At 40.7% G+C, this 27235-nt stretch overlaps 1 protein-coding gene across 3 annotated transcripts in view; it reads left to right on the forward strand.

Moving 5' to 3' along the window:
- Positions 1-27235, forward strand: part of PEPD (peptidase D) — a 146354-nt gene that overhangs the window by 86207 nt on the left and 32912 nt on the right. For all 3 annotated transcript variants that reach the window (XM_068202488.1, XM_068202486.1, XM_068202487.1), the window contains 2 exons: positions 5313-5390; positions 22085-22233. In XM_068202488.1, coding sequence (XP_068058589.1) covers positions 5313-5390; positions 22085-22233 — 227 coding nt within the window. The remainder of the gene's footprint in view (positions 1-5312; positions 5391-22084; positions 22234-27235) is intronic.

A 27235-nucleotide genomic window follows, 5' to 3' on the forward strand; every position in this document is an offset into this window, starting at 1 on the left:
GATGAAGGAAGAATGAATAATAACAGTTTTAAGCTAGCTCCTAATAAATGAATGAATTCAATTAACATAATGATGGGAAAAATAATAGAAATTTTTTAACACTGTGAAAATGTCATGCATTGTAAATATTTCACTTAACTACATTTACAGCTGAAAATAGCTTTTGCAATTAAGAATTTTGAATGTTTTATTCTATTCATGCTGAATTTTATATTTTCCTGAACACTTAAAATGGGCATATTTTGACAGGATCTTTCCTTTTTAGATTACAGGCCTGATAATAGTTTCCACAGAAAAGAATAGTACATTTAAATAACAATCAAGCTTGTTATTCAATTTTTTTAAAAATATGCTGATTAAGCTGGAAATCAGGAGTAATCAATACATTTCAATACAGAAATAAATCACTTGTCATGTGATGGGTGCATTTAGTTATTGCTGTCCCTGTGCAGTGTTATATTCTTGAGGAGATGCTAAATGAATATTTGGTGTGCCCAAAAGTGCTTAATGTGTTGACTGTTACTATGAGAATACTAACACACATCGATGACTGTGACAGGGTGTTAACTTTTGAGATTAGTCCTGTAGGCAGTGATACTTTCAAAAGCTGTCAGCTGGGGAGTGAAGTGCAGACATCACTAAGTGTCATGGAAGGAGAACAGGAGCATTTGTTAAGCATACTTGGATATATTTGGCACTCATCTACAAAGTGCTACTTCCAAGTAATGTCCAAATGCTAATGAATTATTCACTGCAGTGTCTTAGGAAACCAAGGAACCGTTTTTACAAATGGGAAAACAAAGGTAATCCATTCCCAGTGTCCTGGTGATGCTGGGGTGGATGGCATCCATTGGGAAGCAGGTGCAGAGGTTCCAGCTGGAGTTAGGTGGTGGTGGAGGCATTGGTTTCTCTGGAGCCACCACAGAAGCCACCGTCAGCTGCTGCTTGTTACTCTCTTGTCCTAGGCTCAGGTTCAGATCTTCTTGACTGGTGTCCCTGGGCAGATGACAGCACTCATCAGGTGCTATCAGTCATCAAGATCACTGTGCAGTGGAATGTCTTCTTCTATCTGAGGGCTGCCATAAGTGAAGCTTTTTGGACCAGATTAGGATACTATTGAATCGACTTTTCTTTCTTTAACTTCAGTACAACTTTTTTAGATCTCATGCCTTAGACAAAAAAGTGGCAGGAAGGGTTAATGCTTTCTTCCGAGTTGATTCTATGATGATTTAAATCATTATGGAAGTAGGTTCCAGTTTTAGTCAATGGTATTTTGTTTTTTCTTTAGATGTCCTTAATACAGAGCTACTAGCTACACTTTTTGTAGTGCTTGACGCTCAGCATAGTCCTGTTCTTAAAATATTGCTGACATTTCTCCTTTCTTCTAATTATTTGTTTTCAGGGAGCTTTCTAATCTCAAATGCATCTTGGGGGATTGTTTTCCTTTGCCAGTAATCAGAATCTCTTACTGCATTTTGCATTCTCAGTGGTGTTAATTTGCAGCTCTTCTGCTGCTTTGTGCAATTCTTTCTGTAGCAAACATGTCTGACACCACTTAGAAGCAAGTTATTAAAGGAACAAAAATGGATACACAGGAACCTCTTGGAGGATTTTTCAGGTTGACTGCCTGAAGGTGAGCATTGGTATCCTCGTGTGTGGTGATTTTCAGAGGTGCTGACCAAAAAGAAGGCAGCTAAGCCAATGATCCTCACCTCCCACAGTACTTCATCATAAACTGCAACTTGGCACTCTTAATGCTGGACCTTGCAACTGTTGCCTCTTGGAAAAGAAAGAAGTGGCTTCTACATGAAGGCTCATTTGCTTTCGAGTGCTTGGGTAATAAATTTCTGGCATGGCCTGCCCAGGGAGGTGGTGGAGTCACCATCCCTGATGTGTTTAACAAAGCCTGGATGTGGCACTGGGTGCCAGGGTTTAGTTGAGGTGTTAGGGCTGGGTTGTACTCAATGATCTTGAAGGTCTCACCCAACCTGGTGAATCTGTGAATTCTATGCTTTGCCAGTGGCTGAAGCTTTTGTTCAAATTGTTTTAAAGCCACCTTGAAAGGTTTACTGTATCAGTGTGAACAATTTCTGACTAACTGTAGCATTAACCTTGTGGGTACACATCATTTCTGTAGCATTGCTCCAGAAGCATTTCCATGCCTTCATCTCAGGTCAGTGGTAAAGATGCACCCTGCAGGGGAGATTGGATGTGCACTTCTTAGCAAGAACCCACTGGAGGTTTCCATTTCACTTTCTTAATTTGGGTCAGTAGTGCATGTCTGAGTCAAGCTCTCCACTCATCCTCAGCTGCAGGGCCCTCTCAGAGCCAGGAATCAGTCCTTCAGTGTACATGCTGGTTTTGTTGTGGGTGAAAAGCAGCTGGGGAGCTTTGAAGAGCAGGTCAGCTCTGCCATGGTTGCTAATGGGTGTTGAGCCCAGGGTATCTTCCCAGAGCCAGCCAGGGGAGCAGATCCTCTCACGCCAATAAATGCCAGCAGCCAAACCCCTGAAATGCATATGGTGTGCAGATCTGGTCTTCAGCACCACCTGTGCTCTCTGTGCTGTGATCCCCTGTGTGTGACAGAGCCAAGATGTGCCTGACAGATCAGGAGCCTCCAATGCCAAGAAAGATTGTGCCTGCTTAACGCTTCACCAACGGTGCTGAAAAACAGATCCTTCATGCAGCTCCCCTCACAGTTGGTGCTGAGCCTAACAGAAATATTTTGTAAACTAAAACCTTTACATTAAAATGTGCAAAAGAAACCCCTCATCTTTGTATTTGCAATGTGTTTTGTTGAAAGCATTTGTGCAGTTGTCAAATTTGAGTATATGACTTATTTATGCACTGGTATGGAATATGTCACTGAGGGTGCCAGCATATCTTGATAAGTAAACGAGTTATCTGCAAATACATAAGCATGGAGTCATGCCCTTAAGGTTCATGATAATTTTTTAAAAGTTGATCATAAATATATGCATGTGCTGTTTGCTTCTCCTACTTTATCCCCAGTATTGGAGGCAGATAAGGAATAGTATCTGTAGCTAAAATCCTGACAAACTGCTGTGGAGTATGTATGTGCACGCCAGCTGTTGGTGGCTTTTCATTATTTCTTGTGTTTTTCCTTAAACACCAAACAATGTCATGCAAGGTCATTCCAGTTACTTCCACATGCCATCCTCCCAGAATTTTAACCCTCCACCTGGGAAGCAGTTCCTGAGGCAGAGGTGCTGCTGCCTCCCCTCCCCACGCTGATAGAGCAGCGCAGGGGCAGGAGCAGTCTGCTGATTGCACTCCACTGCCCTGTTACAGATTTTTTCTTCAGATAGAGCAAACTAATTTTGAAAGTGTCCTGATGTGGAAAATATTCCAACAGTGCCCAGGAGACAGAACATCTCAGAAAGAAGTTTATGTCTGTCTTCATCTTGTATACAGGCTTTCTGGGTCCATTTTTAGCTATCTGCACAGCTGCAGATGTTCTAAGTCCAGCAGCCAGCAAGGAAAAAGCATCCAGCCAGTTGTGAAACTGTGCTTAAGCCATTGGACCAGCATCACAAAATGAATGTGTTGCAGCCATAGTTCTGTCTTGACTTAACAACTTCTAACTTTTCTAATTTTTCTATTTGGTGTATGTATAATTTTATGAAGTACACTTTGTATCAGAAAATCATCCCCATGATTCTGAAATATCACCTTTCACTGTCTTGTTATAGAGTGATTATTATATGCTAAAAAATACTTAACAATAAATACTTACTGTCTTCAAAATACTAATGTAGAATTATTCAGGTTGTAAGAGCCCTCTGAGATCATGCAGTCCATCCCAGCACTGCCAAGTTCACTGCTAAACTGTGTCCCCAGGTGCCACAGCTACATGTCTTTTTAAATACTTCCAGGGATACAGTCCAGCCTTTTAGATTGAGAGCCTGCAGAAACTTACTACTTTCTACTCCATAATAATTGTTTATGAAATTATCTGTATGACTGATGATCTGTTAAGTATCTGATATCACAAGCACTTAGTGTATCTTGAAGGTAGTATCTTTTTGGGTACAGTGCATGCTTACTGTTTTTGTAATTGCACACATCAGAAGTCTAATATGAGAAGTATGTCAGATGTCAACGTTTACTCCAGACACAACAAAAGATTGATTGAAATTGAACCTCAGATTCCTGACATCCAAGATACAAAGCTGCTCCAGCGTCACAGCTTGAAAGAACCAAATTTGAGCAGGGTGACCAGTGAAAGGTTTTGATTGAAGCTGAGGTACAGAGTGGCAAGTGAGCCAGAGGGGTTGGAGAGAAGCTGCAGTAACCCTGTCCCAACATGTGTATTTTTGGATGTGATGTAATTCTTCCAGCTCTTTGAAGAGAAAAAGTGAGAGCATCTAACTGAAGAGAACAGTAAAAGAAAAGTAGGTAGAGCTTGAGATCTTTATCAGCCTTTTAACTGACATTTTATAGACCCAGAGGAGCAGCAGTAGGCAAGAGAGGATGCCAAGGCCAAATGTAGGTCACCTAGTGGATCATGGAACTTCAGAGCAACAGAACAAGTGTCCATCCTTCTCTGGAGCTGTTTTATTCTTGTGAATCAGCAGTTTACTCTGAAAGGTTTCCAGGAATAAAAATCTTTTCTTTGCAATGTGATTTTTCAACAGCAGGTAAGAAGAGAGTGACAGTTTTCATCCCTGCTCCTGCTGCTGGCACTGTGAGCTGTGAATGTTCCCCAAGCAGTGCATCCCTCCAGCAGAGACCACCTGTGGCCATGCCAGAGGGGAACTGGAGCTATTCCTTCAGACACCTCAATTCCTCCTGTCCCAGTTATTCCTAGAGTGTTTCAAATGTCAGATTTTACTCCACTGGAAGTTAGTTTGTTTCATGCCTCAGACTACTTAACCTTGAATAGGGAAAAATAGCACTAAATAATTAAAAAAAAAAAAAAAAAACAACAAAAAAAACCCTACCAGAAAATAGTAAATGGGTATAAATTGAAAAATTACTTGTACATAATTCTTTCCTTTACACTATCATGGACATAGGAAATATTCATATGAACTGTGCCATGTTCTTTCTGCAGCCAGGTCCTGCCTTACAGCCGGAGTAGCAGAATTCCTGTGCCATGCCCATCTCTGCTGCACAAGTGGTGGGGTAGCTACTGCAGCCCACACCAGGGCAGGGGTTGTGACAGCTCTCACAGGCTGCTTTTTATGTGAATACACTGATGCTTCCAGAATTCCTTCTTATATTGTATGAATGTGTGTGTTAATGTTTCTTCTGCCAATAATTGTGCTAATTTTCTTCTTGCCCACCAGTGGGGAGAACTCGTCTGTTTTGCACTATGGCCATGCTGGAGCCCCAAATGATAAGACAATTGAAGATGGAGACTTATGGTAAGTAAAGGGTTAGAGTTTATTTGGTATTTTTGTTTTGCTGCTGCTGTTTCCCTACAGGAAATGTATGTATTCTTAGAAAAAGGATGACTGCATACTGATAAAAAGTCTAAATCTTTAAAATAGAAGGGAGCTTTGCATGCCAAATTATTCTGGTTTCTTCCAAAGCTTCTGTACACCTGCTTCTCCAGTTGAAAGGGAGAAGGAGATATTGTTTCAAGCACTTCTGAACCAGAGGCACTTAGAATTGAGTTTAAGAAATGGCTGTATTCTAAGTACAAGGGCAGTTGCAAAATTCGTCGTTAGAGTTTGCTCTTGGACCTCAGATCCAAACCTCAGCTCTGGTGGTGGGGTGGAGAGTGTTGGCTACTTTTAGAGAATTGCATCAAATTGCAGAATGGATTAGATATTACAAATGCCTATGTGCACACAGACACCCTGACAAGAAACTAGGAATTAGAATGGGTGAAGAGATCAAACTCAGTTCAGGTCAGGGAAGAATGCTTCTAGTTCTGTGTTGTGCCAAAAACTTCCTATGAAGACTTTTTTAGAATTTAGTGATGTGTAATACAGCTGCAAATACCAGAAAGTTTTCTCTATGTGTACTGCATGTCCACGTGCTTTGCAGTATCACTGCAGGTAAAAGCAGAGTGAATGGAAGCACCAAATACATTCCCATAAATTGAAAGATTATTTGTCTATGTGCAATATATCAGGTCATAACTTTGACACTTCACCTCCAAAGACATGGGTCAAAGAGCCTTTGTTTATAAAAATGCAAAACTAGTTTTGGAGAGGTTAACCACTTGCATTCAGAGGAGGAATTGTATTGAATTACCTTTGTAGCCTGTGCAGGAAGAGTGTAGGTATGTATTTTCACAGTGGAATGTAAGTGTGTGAAGAAAAGCAAATTAGTATTATCATCGAAAAGCTCAAAACCTGCTATGGAAAACAAATTGAATCTCAGGAATTAAAAAATATGCCTTGTTGGCTAAAGTTCCAGGCTCATCTTCAGGTGCTGCACAGAACTTATGGAATTACAGATAGATAATTTCTTTATAATACTGTAAAAACTTTTTAAAAGCTTCTTGTACAATAGTTTGTGTATTATCTTCATATGTAGTTAATAGCTTACTAAACCCATCAGATACTAAAGTTAATTTATTGCAGGGCAGTAGTTTTGATTTATGATTATGTTATGTTTGAGTAGATAATATGCTATGAGCATTTTTTGATCAGGAAGGACATACCAACATAAAAGTGTATCAGCTGTGTTATTCAATTAAATTTTAAAAAGAAGGTGTGTAGCATACAGGAAATCTCAGCATGTGTTACTGAAAGAAGACATGCCACAGTGCTTTATGGTATCTCACATTTAAAACTAAGGTCTTTAAATGGTGAGGCAGACCTCAGGGTGAAGGGTGTGTGTAGGAATCTTTCACTTGCAGTCTCCAAGGACAATTTAGTGGATGGCTGTAGTCCTTCTTAAACCACAAGAGTTCATACAAGACTCTTTGCAAAGCCTTCTTTCCTGCAGTACTGGAAAAGTCTTTAAAATATGTTTGGGTTTTCTCAGCCTCAGGTATCTCAGGAAACCATAACCTACCAAATACATCGATCACTTCAGGGTTTCAAAACTGCTGAGCAGCACCCCTGCCTCAACAAAGAGAGCAAGGTTTAACAGAGTCTGGGATAGCCTCCTGCCAGAGCCCTGAGAAGACGTTCTCAGGTGCATGTGGTGTCAGCAAAGGCTGCCCCAGATGCACGAGCACCTGCCAGGCTCCAGCCACTGCCCTGCCTTTCCCTGCTGATACTCACAGAGCAGGCTCTGCTCCACACTGCCTTCTTAGTATTTATCTCAAGGGAGAATAACACAATAAGAAGAAGTGATTTAATTTCTGTAAAGACAATTTAAAAATGCACTCATTTTCCACAGTTCAAAATAGTGTTTCAGAAAAAGACTTGAGGTGTAGCCTGCACGAGCAGCATACAAATTCTGCCAAGGCACTACCTGAGTGGTTTCACTGTGTGACTTTACAGCTGTCTGATCTGGGTGTAGAAGGGTGTGTGTGCATACAGAGGAGGCATTACAATGACAGTGCTGATTTGTCTGTGTATATTAGCATTTGTATATTGGCTTTCAATTAAGCTTTTTAATAGCTATGGGGAGCCCTCTGTTGGATAGTCTTAGGAAGCCCTGAACATGGGGAAAAATAGACTTTATTTTTGGTGAAAAAGAGGTAAGAGTATTTTAAGGGTTATTTCTGTTTCTGGCAGCGTTTTGGCATAACATTAGCTAACTATTAATAGAGTTGTATGTAATAGAATTGAGAGATTGGGTATTTGGTATGATTTTTAATAAATTATTCCATAGAATTTCATGTCTTTTTCTTAACATTACTTACTGGATATGAATAACATTCATGGGTTTTGCAGAAATGTGCAGCTTGGTTTTTTTTATGTACAAAGCAGTGCAATGAAGTAAGTATCATAAATAAGTCAGCTAAGCACCTGAATATTAGAAAAAATACATTTGGAAGACTAAGGCTTTGCTTCTGTGAAATGCTTGAGTGCATGCATTATTGGCTTTTTAAAAAGTATAAGTAACAATGATTTAGTTGTTAAAAGAAGATCATAGGCCAAAATATTTGTGCTATTGCATTTTTATATCTTTTTAAGGCTGTTATTCTGACTTCTTTGTCAAAAGGTGTGGAAGGTTTAGAAAAGCCTGGCTTTATGATGTTCTTTTTTAAAAATTAACCGATTTCAAGTGGGTTTATTGCTTCTGTAAGAAGCTAGTATGAAATTGTATCTCTGATAGTGCATCATAATCCACACTCTTTATAGGTACAGCTTCTGCACTAAAAGATCCCAGTGCAAAACAAAGGACTATCAAGGGAATTTCTGACACTTCTTGTTAATACACACTGCCTTGCTAAGCAGGGCTATCCTTTTCAATCTCTTAAATATTGAAATAGATATCTAACACAAAGCACTGTGATTGACAGAGAAAGCAGTCAGTATTTTTAGGGAGGTTTAGGTGTTCAGGATACAGATATTTAGCTGGTATGGATATTAAAAGCAAATATTGCAATAGCAGCAAGTCAGTGTTTTGTATAAATTATTCATGTACTATAGCATTCTGTGGTGAACATTGGAATGATCAGTTTGCTTTAAACCAGACACTTTCCCTAAGCAGGTGTCTCTTGTCTCTGTGGTCAGAAAGGTCGTCCAGATAAACAGGTAGGCTGAGTCACCATTGTAGGCACTTGGCCCTTTTACTCAGTATTAACTTTAAATAAAATCTTCTATTTGGAAGGTAGCAAATCACAGATGCAGTGATGATGTATGGCCAGGCTGTTCACAAATACTGATTTTCTTCTGTCGTCTTAAAGCTCTGACAGCTTGGATTGGAGCTGAGCCCTGGACTGAGGTTCTGCATCCTCTCCAGGTATTATTGCATTACTAATTGAATGCCAAGACCCCTTTTGTTTCTGTACTGAGGCTGTAACTGCATTTGGTAGCAGAGAAAGTGGATTCATAAGCTAAAGTACTTGTTGTAGTTTGCAATCTCCTGCCTTGCACACAAGAGACTTCAGCATTTTGGAAAACCAAAGGTCTTTCAAAGTTTGGTGAGGAGTAGAATGAAATTAAAAGCTGCTACTCAAGAAGACAATAACCCAAATAAATTGAAGGAGTAGAGATCTTGAGTCCTTTAGGCACAAATCAAGAGCAAATGTGCACCTGGGACTCGTGCTCAGAGAATGGCAGCCCCCACGTGGCTCATTCTTCTGGGCAAGTGTCTCATGAGCAGTTTTGTTCATGAGCTTTTGTTCACACTGCAGAAAGATGCTGGTTCAATGGTTAGAGGGCCCTTGTGGGAGGTGGAAACTCTGGTTTCAGCTCTCCTAAACTGATCTCTGACTTTGGCTGGAAGTGATGACCTGACCCTGGGAAACAGCAGCAGCCAGAAGAAGTTCAGTAAGAGCCAGCGTGCTTCTATGGAAAATGTTGTCTCAACAAATCAGCCATCTGGGAAATGAGAGCTTCCTTAAAAACAATGGAAGCAAATTGCCTTGAGTCCTCCTTTCTGCCTGCTGCCCTTGCCCTGCCAGTGCTGCAGTGTGGAGTCACACCATGGCTGGGGAGAGAGGGAGGGGAGAACACTGAGCATCAAAGCCACCTGCAGCAGAGCTAGGGGCAGGGCAAATGTCCCTGCTCACCTTTGGGGTCTGCTGGTTTGTTCTAGAAGCCATCAGAGATGTGAACCTGAAGTGTGTATTTTATGTTTTGATTTGAGAAGTTTCTGAGTAAAATTGGACTTTATTGCATTTGATTTGCAGCCTGGTGGCTCTGGCAGCCTGACTTTGTGGGTTCCTGGCATTGCCACGTGCCAAATCCATGGCTGGAGTTGATTGTTCTGTTGCAGTTGATCAGCAGGGCTCCAGCAGTGTTTGGCAAATAAAAAATGCTTCTGTGATCTTAAAATAAAGGTTGATTCTTCATGGTGAGGCTTACACTTAAATAATAGAAATGAAAGAAAATCAGCCTGACCCCAGATGTAACTGAAGTAGATACAGCTGTTACCTGAGGTGCTTTCCTGCAGGTGTCACGAGTTGCAGGTCGTGGTATTTTTATGGCATCTGATGCATGTACCTCAGTGAAAATTCAGCGCTTTGTAAACAGCTCTCATGGGCAGGTTCACTGACCTTCAAACACTTAATGACATTTTTGGGAGTTAGTAGGTCCATTTTGGCTTTGCAAAAGGATGAAAATAATTGTCTATTCTGCTGAAAAAAAAAAAAAAAACAAAAAAAAACCAAAAAAATTAAAAAAAACAAAACAAAACAAAAAAAAAAACCCAAAAAAAACCAAAACATTTTTAACATTTTGAAATATCCTCCTATGTTACAGCGTTGATGAGCAGCAGAGCCTGCTGCACTCACCTGGGCTGGGCCTGCTGCAGCACTGGCAGCTGCAAGGGGGACACTGCTCCTCACTGGAGCCAGGGCCAGTGTCATTTATTGAGGGCTTGGGTGAAGGCATAAATAAGGGGATTACAACCAGCACCAACTGCTTGGGATGTGTAACAGACCTAAGAGAGAATCCATTAACCTTGTATTCACAGTGGGACTATCTATTATTTATAAATTAAAAGTAGCTTTTAGAAGTTTAAATAGAAGCAAGTTAGATAGTCAGATGATGTCTTTCATTTTATTTGACTGCTTATTTTAACACTCACATAATTGCTTATTGATTACTTATTTTATTGAAATAATTTCTGTTTCAGTGACAGCACTGGGCAGAGTACAGGGTCCTTGGTGAAACAGAGTGTCTCTCACTGCTGTTCCATGATGTGCCATCACTGCTGTGGATGGCAGTAAAACAAGTTTTACCTGGATATAGTTTTATTGCATTCAGGTACCAGAAAACTTTGTTAGTGTCACAAAACCAAACACATCTGTCATAAAAGTACAACCTTTGCATAATGTTAAATGATTTAAGTGTGTCTTGGCTGTAGCAACAAGCATGGTTACTTGCTGAGTCAAATGATAGAGCTGGGATACGGAAAACTGTCTGGTATTGCAAAAAGCCTTTATCTGAAGAGTTTAACTCTGAGGCATGTTTTTGTTTCTACTTTTTTCCTTAATATCCCAGTGCAAATTTAAATCATCAGAATAATACTGACTGCAGGGGGCACTAAAATAAGAGCTGTGGAAAGAAGTGAGCTTTGCCCAAGTTTTGATATTGGTAACAGCCTGTACTTGCCAGAGCAAGCACTCAGCAGCCTTCTGGGAGCACTGCCTTTGCATGTATGCATTCTGCTCAAGTTGTCAAACTTGGGTTTGTTTCCTTCCATTTGGCACTTGTATGTAGCTTTTGGTGTTTCCTTTTTATTATTACCTGTGGTGCTCTCAAAAATTCCTTCTAGCACCTCTCCTATTGTCATTTCAGAAGCTGTGTTCATCTCAGGGAGTTTTTCCTGGCTGCAGGTACAGGTACTTGTGAAAGGTTGTTCTGGATGAAGCAGAGAGGGAAGATGTTGAATGTTTGGGGCTTTTTATTTTGAATGGCTGCAAAGGGACAAAGGACAGTTTTCAGGCTGCCTGGAGTGGCTGGCTGTGTGAAGAAGGGCAGGGTTAGGCTGGAGATCAGGGAAAGGTTCTGCTTCCCCAGAGGGTGCTGGGCACTGCCCAGGTCCCAGGGAATGGGCACTGGAGGCTGCCAGAGCTCCAGGAGTGCTTGGACACCGTTCCCAGGGATGCACAGGGGGGATTGTTGGGGGTTCTGTGCAGGGCCAGGAGCTGGACTGGGTAATCCTTTTGGGTCCCTTCCAACTCAGCCTATTCTGTGATTCTGTGAAGAATATCACAAAAGAAAGTTGCTTCTTGCAAGAGCTAGCCAGATTCAGTTGTTCATGGCTAAGCCTTCTGTTAGCTAAAATAAAAGTTACTTTGCTGGTTTTAATTCTTTGACCTCAAAGCATAATGCACAGTTTTCTATAATGAAAAGATTAGTCAGTTCATGTATAATCCATGTGTATTTTCCTTTTATATATGCAGACTCTATACATGTGAAGTATACCTATTGCATTGAAGCTATATCCACATATTTATTGTAATATTATACAGTTTTCTTTGTAGGAAATGCACTATTCTCTTCTTTGGAGGAATGAATAAGTGTAAGACTTCCTGTGAGTACTGAGTGGCTGTCATTTATCTCAGGAAAATATTGGAAAATTTTCCATAAGTCAATAAAAGATTTAGGTGAACTTGAAAAAGTTGTACCAGAAAAGATGATCAAAGTTTGCTGTATCTGTTTTCCAAACTCTTTTTTGGAATTCTCAGTATTTTATCGAGTTTTACAATACTAATATCAACCTAGAACCAAAACTCGTTTGTCCAGATGGGGGCAATGTTGTATTTAAAAAGCAGGAACTGACCCTCTTTTTCATCAGATAATAGAAGTCCTTCCTTTTCCAACCCAAGTCCTCCAGTGTCTGCTATTAAAACCATCTATCCTACGGTACAAAATATTGTATTTATTACTTCTTGAAAGCACTGCTTGTAAGATCTCAGGATGTTCATGTGTCAGATGTAAATGCTCAACTATTTTATGTGGGTGGGACTAGTATTTTCATTTGGCCTTGTGCACTTTTATGCATTTTCAAGTTCAGTGCTGTAATAATATGCAAAAATTATGGTTAGCTTTAACTTTTCAGTCTGCAGTTTTGAAACAGCTTGTTGGTAGTAATGGTTTTGTTTCTAATAATAATACAAAGTACATTGCTGCTACTTACTGGTTGATTGCAAAATTAACTGGCTATCCATTTCTGAAATAATTCCTTTGGCCTGATTCCTCTCATTTGATTAATATTTACTGTTTTCATCAAGTGTAGGTATTTTTCATTTTGTTGTACCTATGGACTATATTAATTTTATGCTAATTCAGAAAAATTGAATTTGATTAAAAATAGAGAAATGTATTTGCTAGAATTAACAATAATTTTGCTGTAATTGAATGGGTTCTGTTAATACTGGTTAATTCAGGCTATGAGGTTGCTTACTGTCAGAAATAAGAATAAGCCTATATTCACCAAAGATCAGATCACTAAGTATTAGTAGTGTGTTTGCTGTAACAAATTTTAGCTTTCCTTTAAGTGCTGTATTATGGTCTGCCTTGTAATTTTTGCTGTCTATAATGTATGTCAAATGTCTTTTTAATTGTCAGCTGTGAGTTTTATCTGTCATAGTTTTAGCGTAGCATTCCCAGCATATTCTGAAAAAACCTGGCTGCTGTTGGACTTGTAATCTACTTTTTGTGGTGGTCTTTAACACAAATACACATGAAGTGTGGTAGAAGTATCCTTGATGGATGTGGCTTGTGTTGGATAGAATTCAGTAGTAAAATCTTTCTCATTGGTGTGGGGAGCTCAATTGGGTAGGTCAAAATACAATTTTAGTGGGAGTCTGCCTGGCTTTTAAACCACTGTATGGCTCAGAGGGAAGTCCCCAACACAACTTCTGTGTGCTCCCCCTGAAGCAGATGTAATTCCCAGTCCTTGTACTCAGGTCAGTGTTAGGTCTTCTCTTGTGTCTGTCCAGAGAATCTCTCGTTACCCACGGCAGGGGCACGGTCTGGCAGAGCCTCGGGAGGAGTCCTGCTGCTCTGGGGCTGCTCCACACCAGGGCTGAGCCCTGTTCAGGGCAGGAGTATTTCTAATTGCAGTTGCTTACAATCCACTTCAGGTGCTGCCATGAAGAGTGAGTGTTCCTTTCAAATGAAAAAATGTTCTTACAGGCAAAATAACATGCTTGGCTGGGGAATAGGCAGCCTCCTTTTTGGAAATACTAGTTGCTACCTTCACTACTGTGCACTTGGCTTGAACTTTTGGACACGTCCATGGAAAGGCCAGCAACTGTTTTCTCAGGGGTTTTTCACTCAGTTGTCAGCTTCTGTAGAGTATTCTAAAACTCTTCTCTGTTGTTCCATTTGAGAACTGATAATTTGGAGGTTGATTGAACAATCAACAAAAAAAACATAGGCTGTCAAAAAAACTAAGTGAACCTGTGCCTTTGGACGCTGGCCCAGTTTTCATCATGCAAAGACATTGGAAGTGCTTTACTTTCTTGGACACACGTGTGTGAGCGTGCCCATACACATGTAAGAAAACATGACAATATTTACAGTAAAATCATTAAGTAACATCTGCCCTGTTCAGTCGATCTCCAATGATTATTTGTCAAGGCTGGGCAGCACAGGTCAGTGTCCAGACACAGCTGCTGAAAGCTAAGGCTTCTAGTTCTGAATGCCAGCACCCAAGAATCGTGGCCTGTATTGGAATGATCAAACTTTTACAAGTCACTTTCAGTACCTTCCACTTCTCAGTAGATGTCTAGAAATGGACTGGTTTAGTCAACTGCGGATGTTTAGTAACGTGCAAATGGAACTGTATTGTTCTTACCCTCTCAGGTGAGACATTCTGGTGAGGAGCCAGTGAGCTTTGCTGTTGTTGTGTTGATTGGGAAGCAGTCAGCTGCTAATACAGGTTTCTCCCTGCATGCCCCCCTCTCTTCCCTGCAGCTCTGGCTTCCTTGCTCCTTGTTTGAGCAAGTCATCTGCAGCCATGAATGCCCCAGATACTGCCTTTCCAATGGGGAGCCTCCTAATGGATGGAAGGTAGCCAAAACTTGGGGTTTGCTGCCATCTCTGCTGATTTTTCAGCAAATTGTTTCTGCTGAAGAGAGTACTGCTAAAGAGAGTAAGTTGAGAGACTTACTAAATATGTCAGTTAAAAATGGATGATAATTAGGGTATTAAAGACAGAAAAAAAGAAATCATCAATTCAATAAAAAGTCAGATAGGTAACCCTTTCATCAGAACTTCCCCTGAGCCTGCTCCTGGGTCTCTGGCACACTGTCAGTGTGGATCTGGCTGAGGTTTTCAGCTGCCTTCTGCATCTTGTGGAACCCTCATTGCTGCACCCTCCTTCCCCAGCCCAGCAGTACTGGCATGCTGTTCCCAGTACTTAATTGTGTGCAGCACCTCTGGATCAGAAACATCCCTCTGCTTTAGCTGAAACACAAAGAATGGCTCTTGGGGCAAATTTATCTGTGAACAAGCCAGTCAGAAGATTTTTTGGCTCTTTGCTTTGGGCAAACTTAAAATTTTTAAGAAGGCATTAATGTAAACTGCATGGGGATAGAAGAGGGCTTATATTTGGTCATGGAAATTGATTGTTTTAGTGCAGAAGCTTAAAGATCTCATAATAGATTTCTTCAAGACATAAATGCTGTAAGCAAGGGACTCCTTCTTAGCCTGTGTATGAAAATAGCAGTCTTTCTAGTGTACTGAACCAGCTCTTTCATGGAGCTCATTTGGTAGATTCAGTGAGATTTAGATTTCATATCCTATGGGAGGAATGGATCTGAAGGTCTGCTTGGCACAAATCATTGTAAGAGAGGACATTCCCACCCACTGTTGGTTTTCTCTCGGCATCAGGGCTGAAGCAGCAGAGCAGGGGCACAGCTCCCTGCCAGGGGTACAGCGCCCACCACCACACTGCTGCTCTGATTCTGAGAGCCAGTGTCCTGTGTCTGTGACAGTGAGGGGAAACCCTGAGCAGTGCAGGCACCAACATCTGCTGAAGCTTTGGTGTTTGGTTGCTTCCTTTTCTTTTCTATTTTTTAATCCAGCCAGCTCAAACTTTTGTGTATTCTTGCTACAGCCACTGAAGTCTCAGTAGCTGGAATTGTAGAGACACAGGCAGGCAATCCTCTCTCCTTCAAAATTCAGTGTAGACAGAGATATTTCTTTTTATTGCACTCTTTCTATCTGAGTGAAGCTTAGTTGGTCACAGATTTTGTCATCTTCTGTGAGAAAAGTTTGAGACAAGACTCCCCTCATCTTTGAGATAGTTTCAGAAAGCCTGTGAAGTGAGACAGTGGTACAAGATGAGCAATGGTAAAAAAGTCATGGAGAAGGCAGACAAGATGAAAAGACAGCTGAGGAGAAACAACAAGTGTGGGACCCCATGGTTACCTAACTTGCAGCTGGGTGGAGAGTAGTCATGCAGCTGTAACTACATTTACCTGTGTGGCTACAGCCTCTCCTTTTGAACTGGAGGCTTAAAGAAAACTTGATTTCTTTTGAATACCCAGAATCAAATTTCCTACACAAAAAGTATTCTCCAACATTTTTAAAGGTTATTCTTGACTTCATGGGTGCTGATGACACAAAGATAGATTTAAACCAGTGAGCCAAGCCTGGCTTCAAGGCAGAGCCAGTAAAAGTTCCTTGTCTGGCATGTCAGATGGAAGCTGGTAACAGCAAGACTTCTCTCAAAAAAACTCTTCCTGAGCATGGTAGAACTATACACTGTGCTGTCCCAATTACCTCTTGGGGTTTGTGATCTTACCTGATGTTGCTTTTTTAATTGATAAGTCTTGGCTAGTCAAGTTGCAAGTGTATGAAAGAGTATGTGTCAGTTATCTCTCTGTTTTCTTCCTTGTGATATCATTTACATTAATTCATTCTTGTGGTCTCCTATGAAACCACCCTATTTCCACAGCAGTTGGCCTGTTTCCAAAACATATCTCATAGAAATGCTGATACCTAGTTCCCTTAAGCTTGAAATTGCCTTAGAAGTGTTTAACCAAACAAACAGTAGGATTTTGTTAGTGTGTGAATACTCAAGGATTTAATTGCTGCATGGAGTGTAAAGCGCAGAGTGCACTCTGTGCACTCGGAGCAGAGTATGCTGAGATCACACAGCATAAATCTCCAGCTGGGGATGACTTCCTTTTATGGCAGCAAGAGGAGGACAAAACCGTGTGTACCTTTATTCCTGCTGTCCCAAAACTGGCTGGCACCAGTTCATCTGTGTGGCCGCTCATAGGTGTGTTGGTTAATAATGCCTCAAACCCCTAAAACCTCAGTAAATGTTGCTGAGTAAAGTGCTTCAGTATTCACACCTGTTTAACCTGAGGAATGAGGAGGGCACGCGGTAAGATAGGGCAATATCAGTTTTCTAATAGCTAGTCTTGTAAACCCACCCAGGGGAAGGGAAGATTTTGTCCTGAGAATAGGCTCAGGGGAGGATGTGGGCTGCAGGCCCAGTAGGACCCAGTAGGATGCTCAGTAGGACACTGGGTCGGGGTGCGTTGCACAAGGACATCCACCTGGGTTTCACCCCAGTCATCGCTCTGCCACGTTAACAACTGCACAGGAGTAATTATTCTATAATATCATGAGGAGATCCAGTTCTGAGTGTACAGATCAAGCAGATCTGTGGAGCAGGAAGGTGACAGCTTTATGTGTTAGCTCGTGGGAGTAGATGTAGGCTTCCCAAAAAATGCCTGCGAGAGCTTGTCCTTGGGTTGGGTTGGTGGTTGGATCATAACAATTCATACACATGGCTCAGATATCCCAAATAAAGTATTGCTTCCCATTGTGATATTGGCCATAATATGCTTCATTGCCTGGCAGTTTCAAATTATTTGACAATAAAAGTGTCAGCAAGCCTATAAAAGTAAAACACATGCTTAAAGGAAGATGATGCTTTATTTTTGAAAAATGGTGTACAGTGACTTTATGAAGAAAAGAACTATGACTTTTTATAGTCCACAGCGTTCAAATTTAAAGTGTTACGCAAAGTGTTTCATGGTGCTTCACAGTCAAAGGTTAAGAAAGCTAAAATCAATATCAAAATGCATATTATTTTTCTTGGCTTGAAAGCAAAAAATGTAACTATAAATCTGCATTTTGTGGTGCCAATATTCTGTGAAAGTAACACAGCCATGTCTTACTCATCCGTTTTGTTTCAGAGGGAAAGGAGGGGAAAGGAGCTTTTGTGCATCACATTGTGTTTCAGTTCCAGCATTGACTTACAAACCTGTATTCATTTTAAAATTGACAGGACTTGAAATATTTCCTCCAAACTTCCCTCCTGGGTTCCTGCACGGGGAGCAGAGCCTCAGTTGGGTTGTACATGGCAGAACTGCTGCAGGGACTTGCTTGGAAGGGCTGGGGAGCTGCTGTGAGGAGGGGCATGTCCAGCCAAGCCTTTCTGCAATGCTGTGGCATGTCATACACGTTTCTCCTCCTTTTTGACTATGATACTGGTTTATGTGCAAAATGATTTAAACTTGTGGGTTTCTATTTTTCCCTGTGAAAGTAATTAAATGCTCTTAGTTATTTTTGAAGGTGGTTTTTATAAAAGGCAGGCAGAAGGCACCTTGTATTCCAACGCTGTTGGCTAATGTTGGATTACTGGTACGTAAGCAAGGCATTCTGTCAGTAGAGCAACTGGCATGTTATCTGATTTTTCTTACACTTTGCATTGTTCAGTTTTAGTTAGTAATGCTTACAGTATTTTGCAATATGTTTTGTAGCAAAGATTATGTATACACACAGAACCGCAGCCTCCATTGGGAGAGCTATGCCCATACTTCCAAGATGTTTGGAATATTTTTGCTATGCATCTTCTGCTTATGGTATAGCTTCCTGGTCATTCTAGAAAATAAATTGAAACAGTAGCATGGAATTTTCATGGGGTGCTCAGGGCTTCCGACTGTTAAATCTGCTTTATACAACATGCATTTTCACCCTAAAATGGAGGCGTTTGTTGCTTTTGCTCACAACAAAATGATGCAAAGCAAGATTAGCTTTCTCTCAGAAGGCTTTGAAAGAGATTGAGCTGGCCTCCTCAGCTTCAAGCTAAATCAACGAAAAGTTTGACATAAAACCTAATGTCTCTCTTTGGTCAGCAACACTCCTCTGTGCACCATCCCTTTGAAATGCCTCAGAAACCTGAGAGCCTCAGACATATCATCTCATTGAAATCAGCAATTCACAACTGTGTTCTTGCTAAAAAAGGAGTGGTGAAAGGGTATTTTTAGAATGAAGTTTTTCATCATTCAGCAGAAAACTGAACTCACAGTTAAGTTTTGTTATACAAAATGTAAAGTATATGTAATGACAATATACACAGTCTGCTAGATGTGTAGCACTTAATTTATCTAAAAGGGAAATATGATAGGGTTTGGTGAATGTTTATGCTATTATTGCATATGTTGTTCTGTTTTTAAACAGCTCTTAAGAGGTAAGCTATAGATCAAGATGCCTGTAGGCCTGTTTTCATTTCTGCATTTAATTTGTTTATATTGCTGCTACATTTGATAACAGTCCAAATAACATTAAGTAGTCATTTCTGTATGTGACCCTTTTAAGACTACTCTGTCAGACAGGTAATATTGTACATGCAGCTGAGAACAAACTAGAATGCACTAACAGTATCTTTTTCACTAGCAATTTACCATTTAATTTCAGGGTAAAACAAATGTTTTTTCTAAGGAACCTTCTTGTAGAATTTTTTTCTGGTTAGTCAACAGGAAAAGATAGTAGCTGTCATACATTTATTTGATATAAATGTGCTTTACCATTGATTTTGCCTGGCAAGCAAATACATGAAACTGGGATCTTCTCAGGCTCCCATTATTTTCTCAGTATAACTACAATATTTTGGCTATTTCCATGTCTTGGGCAACATTTTAGCTAATGGATATGTTCCCAACTGAAGTTAAATGGAAGAGAATTTCTGATAAGAGCCAAAATATCTCCCAGATGTCCCATTTGGTTTGGATGCTTTCTCACTGAAGCATACAGGCTGGATGGTGTGCTGTGATCTGTGGTGGAATTTGAAAGATCATCTTCCCTCATGTCTCCTCTTGTCTGGAAGCCAAGAGACCTGAACAAATGGTGCTTCCTGGCTTGTGAGCCTTGTTTTGGTGTACCATCAGCTTTGTGATATTTTTTTTTCCATTGCTCAGTTCTCCAGTAACTCAAAAATTATTTAACAGCCACTGAGTGATGAATGGGTTTGAGAAAATGCTGATAATTGTAAGGTTAAAGACATAGGTAAAATTCTGCCTCTGGTAAGTTCAGAATAACTACTTTGCAGGGTAACATATATAATAAAATATACAAAGCATAGCAACTTCCAGTACAGGGAGTTCTCGAGTTGTTAGTCGCAGCTTTACTGTCACCATGCTGAATTGGCATTTACACTTGTAAATGCAACAGTTAGGCCACAGAACTGCTGCAGAACTCACAGAGCATCTTGAAACTTGATTTGTGACTTTGAAAGGGTCAGTCTGGGATGGGTTCAAAGATTTAGAGCTGATCTGTTTCTTGTTGGTACATTGCAGCATGTAGCAGCTTCTTCCTTGATTCCCAGTTGCTGCAGCTACTTTTCTGTATCTGTAGATTTTTTTATGTGCATCTTTAGTAATTTTTAGATGTGAGTCTAACCATAAAATCAAAACTTAGGCAGTGTTGATGGGGTTTCTGATTTTGAGGCTTGGCCCGGCTGGCTTACAGTTTCTATTCTGGTGTCCAATTGTGGTTTTTTCACCCTGATGTTTGCTGCCTGTTTTGTATCTTTTTTCAACTAGCAACTTTCTGGATTAACATTCCATATTCTATATTTAGGTGAGTGACTGTGGTGTGTGCACAGGTAGCTTTGCAGCTCTCTCTGGAGCACCCTCCTGAGGAGTTTTCTCCTGCAGCTTTAAGCCTCGTGCAGCTCTGCAGCTGCAGCCACTGGGGCAGTTCCTGATGTTCCAGTCCTGCAAGTCTCTGCAGCTGAACCTTGCCCAGTTTGGGGAGGCTGGCAAAGACTCCAGGCAGGGCAGAGATTCACTCAGTGCAGAGATTTGTTCATGGAGGAAATTGTAGAGTGGATTTTAAAAGTTCTTGGAGTAAATCTTCATGTGTCTGTGTGTGCAGTGCAGCAAGGAGACTCCTAGCCCTGCTGAAATATTTTTTACTTTTATCAGGATTACCTTTGTTTACTCACTATCCATTGCTTTCAGTAGCAGTTGTGTTGGAAATGGTGATCGGCTACAGCAGAGTGTGATAACAATTTTTGTGGTAGCTTATATTCATCCTTACCTAGTCACATATGCTGCTTGGGGACAGAGCTGCACTGCAGAGTTTTCCTAATTGCTGCTCTAATTAGGACTCAGTGGCAGAGAGGGTGCCCCAGTGGAGTGCCCTGCCTTCTGCTTGTGCTGACTGACCCTGCTGTGAAAAAGCAGCAAGAGGAGGAAAACTCCAAGGTTTTCAAACACAGTGAAGGAAAATCATATTTCTTATGGTGATTAGCCTCTCATAATTGTTTGGGGTGGTTGCAAGAAGACTTAAATTCACAGATTTCAACTCTCACTCGTTACTATAGAAATCAGGAGGTCACACAAATACTGTATGAAGATCAAAATCTTGTATGTAAAATGTGCCTTCCTCTAATCAATACGTGCTGAACCAAGGGGGTTATTTGCTCAAGTGTTGTCTGGTCCAAATGGTTATTTGGTTATTTACTGATTTCTGATCCTGCTGAAGGCAATGCAGTGCCTTATCAAGCAGGCTTGAGAAGCACAGTACTGCAGATGTCTGACATGATCCTCACAAGGGTGTGGAGTCCCACTTGCTGTTCTTGTAGCTTGATTTCTGGCAGCTGAGCAATCAGTGGTGAGTCATTTATTCATGTATAGAATAAATATACTTCTCAAGGGGTAAGCCAGTTTTTTTGTCCCCATAAAAGAAAGCACTTCATAGTTTCTATCTTCTGCCTCTGATGCAGAAAGCTGTACTGTGTGTACTTTTATGGTTGGATCTTTCCATAATCCTTATTCCATTAACATTTTTTGGTTAAGTGGGATTCTGTTTTGGATGTTGGATGCTGTATGTGGTGCTAGCGTTTTTCAGGAAAGAAAAGAAGGATGTGTTTTTTCTTCTGAGAAGAATTCCTAGAGACTGGAACTGAGGAGCTTAAAGTGGATTCTTCATGTACTTTTTATCTTCCTTTCTGTGTTCTCTGAGCATTCCCATCCTGGACCAGCACAGCCCAAAAGGGTATCCATTTAAGCCATATGGAATGCAGATACCCTTCTGCCAGAAGATTCCAAAGGACTGTCATCCTGTTTTACTTAGAACAGGGTTCAAGCAGTGATTATATTGGTGATCTACCAAAATGTAGATGTTATTGAGTGCAGAGCAGGGTTCAAGCAGTGATTATATTGGTGATCTACCAAATTGTAGATGTTATTGAGTGCCGAGCAAGACAAAGGTCCACTATGTTCTACTATTTCTTTGGAGCTAAATTTTCATTTTTTTCCCCTGTGTTTCCTTTTCAGCCTGTTTGATATGGGAGGAGAATATTACTGCTATGGCTCTGACATCACCTGCACCTTCCCTGCCAATGGCAAGTTCACAGCTGACCAGAGGGCTGTCTATGAGGCAGTGCTGAAGGCCTCGCGGGCGGTCATGGGGGCAGTCAAGCCAGGTAAAAGATCAGTGCCTGTCACAGGGCTTGAGAGGTTTGGTAGCAGCATTCAAGCTGTCAAATCAATTATGTTTGCATTTTAGAAAATGTTGGAAAGGAATAAGATGATAAAATAATTTCCATGGTTAAGCAGCTCCTAATATACAGAGGTAGGATACACAACATTTTCCATACACTTTTAAAGACATAATACAGAAACGATTATTAGCACAATTAATAAGATACTTTAATCTTTTTTTTTTTTTATTCCCTTCATCTGCAGATAGCAGTTGTTATACAGATGTGTCTTTACACAGACAGCCATCTTTTCAGGAAGCTTATGCCAAATGCTCAGAGTTCGAATGAGCACATACTGTGCTCCAGTTTGTTTCAAGTTTCTTCTGTATTTTATGTGTAGCCACAATAGAAATCTATTGAAAAAGGGGATGGAGTGTGCATCTTTGGGAAGGATAATTAGCCTTAAAAAGCTTTCAAAAGCATTGGCTATTGGGTACTTTACTGTATGCCTTTAAATTGCAGGCAAACTGATTCAACAAATACACATTTTCATTTGAAACAACTGTCTAGCTTAATGAAAACCTTATTTTTCTCCCATTCTGCTTTCAGGCTGGCAAATAAATGTTTTAGAGCTAGCTGCTGCTGTGATTTTGTCACTGGTGAAGGTACTTGAGCGTTTCTCAGTATTACTAATGGAACATCTTCAAGAAGAATGTACTCAATGCACAAAGCACACTTATCCTTTAAATGTGCTCTATTAGTCTTCAGTTGTCAGGCCTTGAGTGCATGAGCTTTCTGGATTGCCAGTCAGAACAGAAGCAATTTTCCTGTTATACAGGCTGGCAGCAGCTTTGTTTATTTGAGCAGTTTGGAAGGGAGTGATGCCTTAAGTTTTAGCTTTCATATTTTCCAGATTCTGTACTGCATTAGTCTGTAACTCTGAGCTTTATACAGAGTGTTAGCAATTTCTCCTCACAGTTCAGTCACACAAAGCAATCCTTTCCCAGCCTGAGAACTGAGGACACCGTTGCAGCTTCAGGCCCAAAAAGTGCAAACAACAGTGAATTGAGGAGAGCAAATTGGGAAGATGGGACTTCATAACCTGAAGCTGTAATTGGACAATTAACCCCAAAATGGAAATGGACCAAAACTTATAAAAGTGTGAAAATGTGTGATTCATTGTCCATCTTGGGTGTAGCCCGGGCCAGGCTCTTGTTCTGCCCAAGGTGTATTCTTTGAAAGCCTTTTAATAAATCCCTACTTTATTCCTTTAACACTGTCTAGCCTCTGTTCTAGGTAGCCTCTCAAGGCATCAGGAGAAATAACACTTGATGTTTATCTGCAAAATGAGACTAGATATTTTGCTATTTTAATAATAATATGCATTCTTCATCATCTGCTGTTCCACCCCTCAAGACTCATACCTATTCCTCTTCACAGTTCATGTTGCATTTCAGTGTCACCTTTAATTTCATGTAACATTTTTAGCAGCATTTTATGCTAATAAGTTGCAGACTGTCTTCAGAATTTGAGAGCTAATAGGATGTTGTGCTCAGGATGGTGTAGAGAATTTTTCAGTTTGCTGAGCACTTTATTTACAGTGTCAGAAAATAAGGACATACTGAATTGAGTATTTCTGAGAAGTAGTTGCTAGGGTCTTTTAGTAGCTTTGGGAGCTTGAGATCCACAGACAGACAAATCATTCTTAATCTCTGTCAGAGAAAGGGACTGAACTTTCTGTTCTTATTGTTGTCCTGCCTGTTTGGAAGAACAGAACAAATGCATTTACCCTCTTCATGAGAATGATGAATAGTAATGATGAATTTTGATGAATTTTGATGAGCACAGAAAATGCTCTGTGGACTGGTTCATTGGTTTCATTCCCTTTGTACTTCAGAGTGCAATGAAATGCAACCTGGAGTCTTGAATTACAGATCCAGTTAAGAGTCAGGTAACATGCAAAAACTTTCACCATCTGAGAAGTCTGCTCTTTAGGTCCTTTCTAAGTTCTCCTGGAAGACCAGGATTCTGAAAAAGAAGAAATGGAAACGCTGACCTTTACAGCATGGTTAGAGTCACAGACTTGTCAGGCTGCTGAGAAACCCCAGAGCCCCACAAGAGGCTGATGCCATTGTCACTGCTGTCCAGAGGGAGATGTTTCAGGGGGAGAGGCTGCAGCCTCCTTAAACAAACCTCCTTTGTGAGCTCCATGGCTAAAGCACTGGGATCTGCTCCTGGGGGAGCCAGGTACTATCACACAGGGGAGCAAGAAATGATGATGTGAATTCACAAGTGTCTCTTCTCCCTCTAAGACTTTGTGTCTCCAAAAGAAGAGGCAAAGGAGCTTGCAGGGTTAGAGGCACTACATGTAAAATCCAGAGCCGTCATGTTTTAGTGAGATTTTTTGGGTGATGGAGCCCATGTTAATTTTGCTGTTATTTTTGCTAGTGTTCATTTCCCGGGGCTCCTAAGATGAAAGCCAGCCAAGTGACTGGTCAGGTGGCAGGAGCCATTGCTGGAGCAGGCTGGGCAGGAGTGGGCACAGCACAGTCAGCAGCTGCAGGAAATGCTGTTTATCTCCTTAATTGTGCCTTGTGGCAGAGGGTCACAGGGCACATCTAGTAGCTGTCATCAGGATGTTAATGATTCCTGGGGTCTTTCTGACTGCAAGATAGGGAGTGAGTACTTTAGGGAGAGTCACTGACCAAATACTGGGTTACATAACTGTGTTTATGGACGGACACAGCTTGCTAACAACCTTAAACACTCTGTATAAGTGTGTTTAATTCAGAGATTTGCATTTCTTTTTTCAGTTCAGCTCTCACGTGAACCTACTCAACTTTTGAGTGCAGGTATTTTCTGAGAGATAATAGACCTCCTAATACATTCTGTTTATATTTCTATATACAAACAGTTGTTATAACTTTTAAAATACTCCAAAACATTGTATTTCATTATAGAGAAGCATTCATCTGCTACATTCTGTGCATGGTCTGAATGTACAAACAGCTCTAATCATATATATAGGTCTCCTTACCTTACAACTCCAAGAACAGAATTCCTTCTGCAAGGCAAATAATATATTCTGAAAGTTAAGAAGCACTCTCTGTAGGATTACAGCCCAAGTTCAGTGCAGTTGTCGCAACTTCTGCCACAAACAAAATCTGTTTAAAATAAAAGGAGAGGAAGACTTACTCAGTCTTGCATAAGCAGCAGTTTTGAAACCACTGAACATGGAGCACTGATGAAGACAGTGATGCTTGCACTGAAGAGAAAGTCAAAAAAAGTGCACTTGTGTGGCAGTGGGCTAATTGTCTTTCCTATAAAGTCAGGCCTATGATCCGAGATGTCAGAGAGCAATGTTGCATTTCTGCTTAGGGGATATTCTTAATTTTGTCAAGTCCATCTGCATTAAATTTCCTCTTCCACAGAACTAAAACACAGGGGCAGATGTGCAGAATATTGACACTTTCATTTCCTTCAGTGGTTGAGGCATTGTCTGTTTCTTTCTCGGAACAGTCATTTGAGAAACAATTTGCTTTACAAATATATGCTACATAGAAACAATAGTTTTAAAAGAGAGAAATTGTAAAGCCATGTGTCTCAGAGTATTCCAGAAGTTAGTGTCCTAATTTGTCTCACTTCTGCATTCTTTTTTAATCTCATTGGATTTGCCAAAGGTTGAGGCACATTAAATGCAGTCCTGGAGCACATTTCCCAGTACACTTTCATCTGAAATGAATTCACCTCATGCACTTCAAAATCCCACTGTGTAAACAGAAACACAGTAAGTGGGGACAACCAAGAGATTTCACCTCCAAGGATGATTTGGAATTAAATGTTCCTGTAGATACATTCATTGTTTCTCACTCTGCAGTCTTCACAAAATGCATATAACAGTAAGAGCTGAGCTAATGAACAGCTATTCAGTAGTTTAGTTTAACCTTTTGTTCTGTGCATGGCCTAGAGCTTTTTGTTGCCTACTGTTCAAAACCTGCTCTGAATCCAAAATTATCAACGTCCTCACCAGTTTTTCTCAGAGTGCTCATCACAACAGTACACAGGTGCTGGGCAGGCAAGGAAGTTTGCTTGCACTGCATCTTAATGATGTGCAAGTGTACAGCAGTCCCCCTTCTGCAGGCAGGAGCCAGCAGGCTAGAGAAGTTAGTGTAAAAGCTATTGACTCGTTTGGGATTCCAAGATGGAAATTCTTCAGACTCAAGATCTTTTTTAAGAGAGTTGAACATTGCTCTTGCTCAAATCACAGCTGTTTTGACCGCTGTTACAGCTGCTGAGTGCCCAGCCTTTCTGCAAATTACACTTCAGATTGTCAAGCCAAACTCTGGTAAAATGAAAGAAAATTATGAATGAAAAAATGTAAAATCTATTAAAAAAAAACCCTGTGTTTGAAGCAAGTTGCTTAGCATCCTGGTGGGAACCTGAGTCTGGTGCAAGAAAGGTTGCTGATTATCAGAGGCAACTTTTAGGTGCATTTGCCATGCTTGCCTGCTTGTGAAGTCTCTTGGGTTTTTTTCCTGCTTGTTTTCAGCTTTTTTAACAGATGGAAGAGAAGTTATATAATGAAGAGAAATCTTCAGTGGTTTATCAGGAGCTGTGCTTGCCTTGGTGGTTGGAGTCTTCTGGAAACTGGGTAGCCCTAGAAGTAAATTAACTGGGAGCTTCCTGTGGATTTGCATCTTGTGTTTGGTGGGAGGCTCTGCTTGGTCGGGTGGAAGCTTTTCCACTGGCACTTCTGAGGCTCTCCTCCATGGCTGTAGTAACACATGAATGGATGTTGCAGTTTTGCTTGCATGAGGTCTTCTGTCCTTTAGCCAGTTGTCTTTATTGCAAAACATAGCCCCGGGTCTCTTCCTCTGGCAAGTGTTGCTGAAATTTTTTTTACATTTTGGAAGATTTTACTGCAGGGCTGGAATAGGCAGCTTCATCAAAAAGGCCTAGGTACTACTGAAATCCTGTGTAAAGGAGTAGATGTTCATGTAACTGG

The sequence above is a fragment of the Anomalospiza imberbis genome, chromosome 12, assembly GCF_031753505.1.
Source record: "Anomalospiza imberbis isolate Cuckoo-Finch-1a 21T00152 chromosome 12, ASM3175350v1, whole genome shotgun sequence".
NCBI lineage: Eukaryota > Metazoa > Chordata > Aves > Passeriformes > Viduidae > Anomalospiza > Anomalospiza imberbis.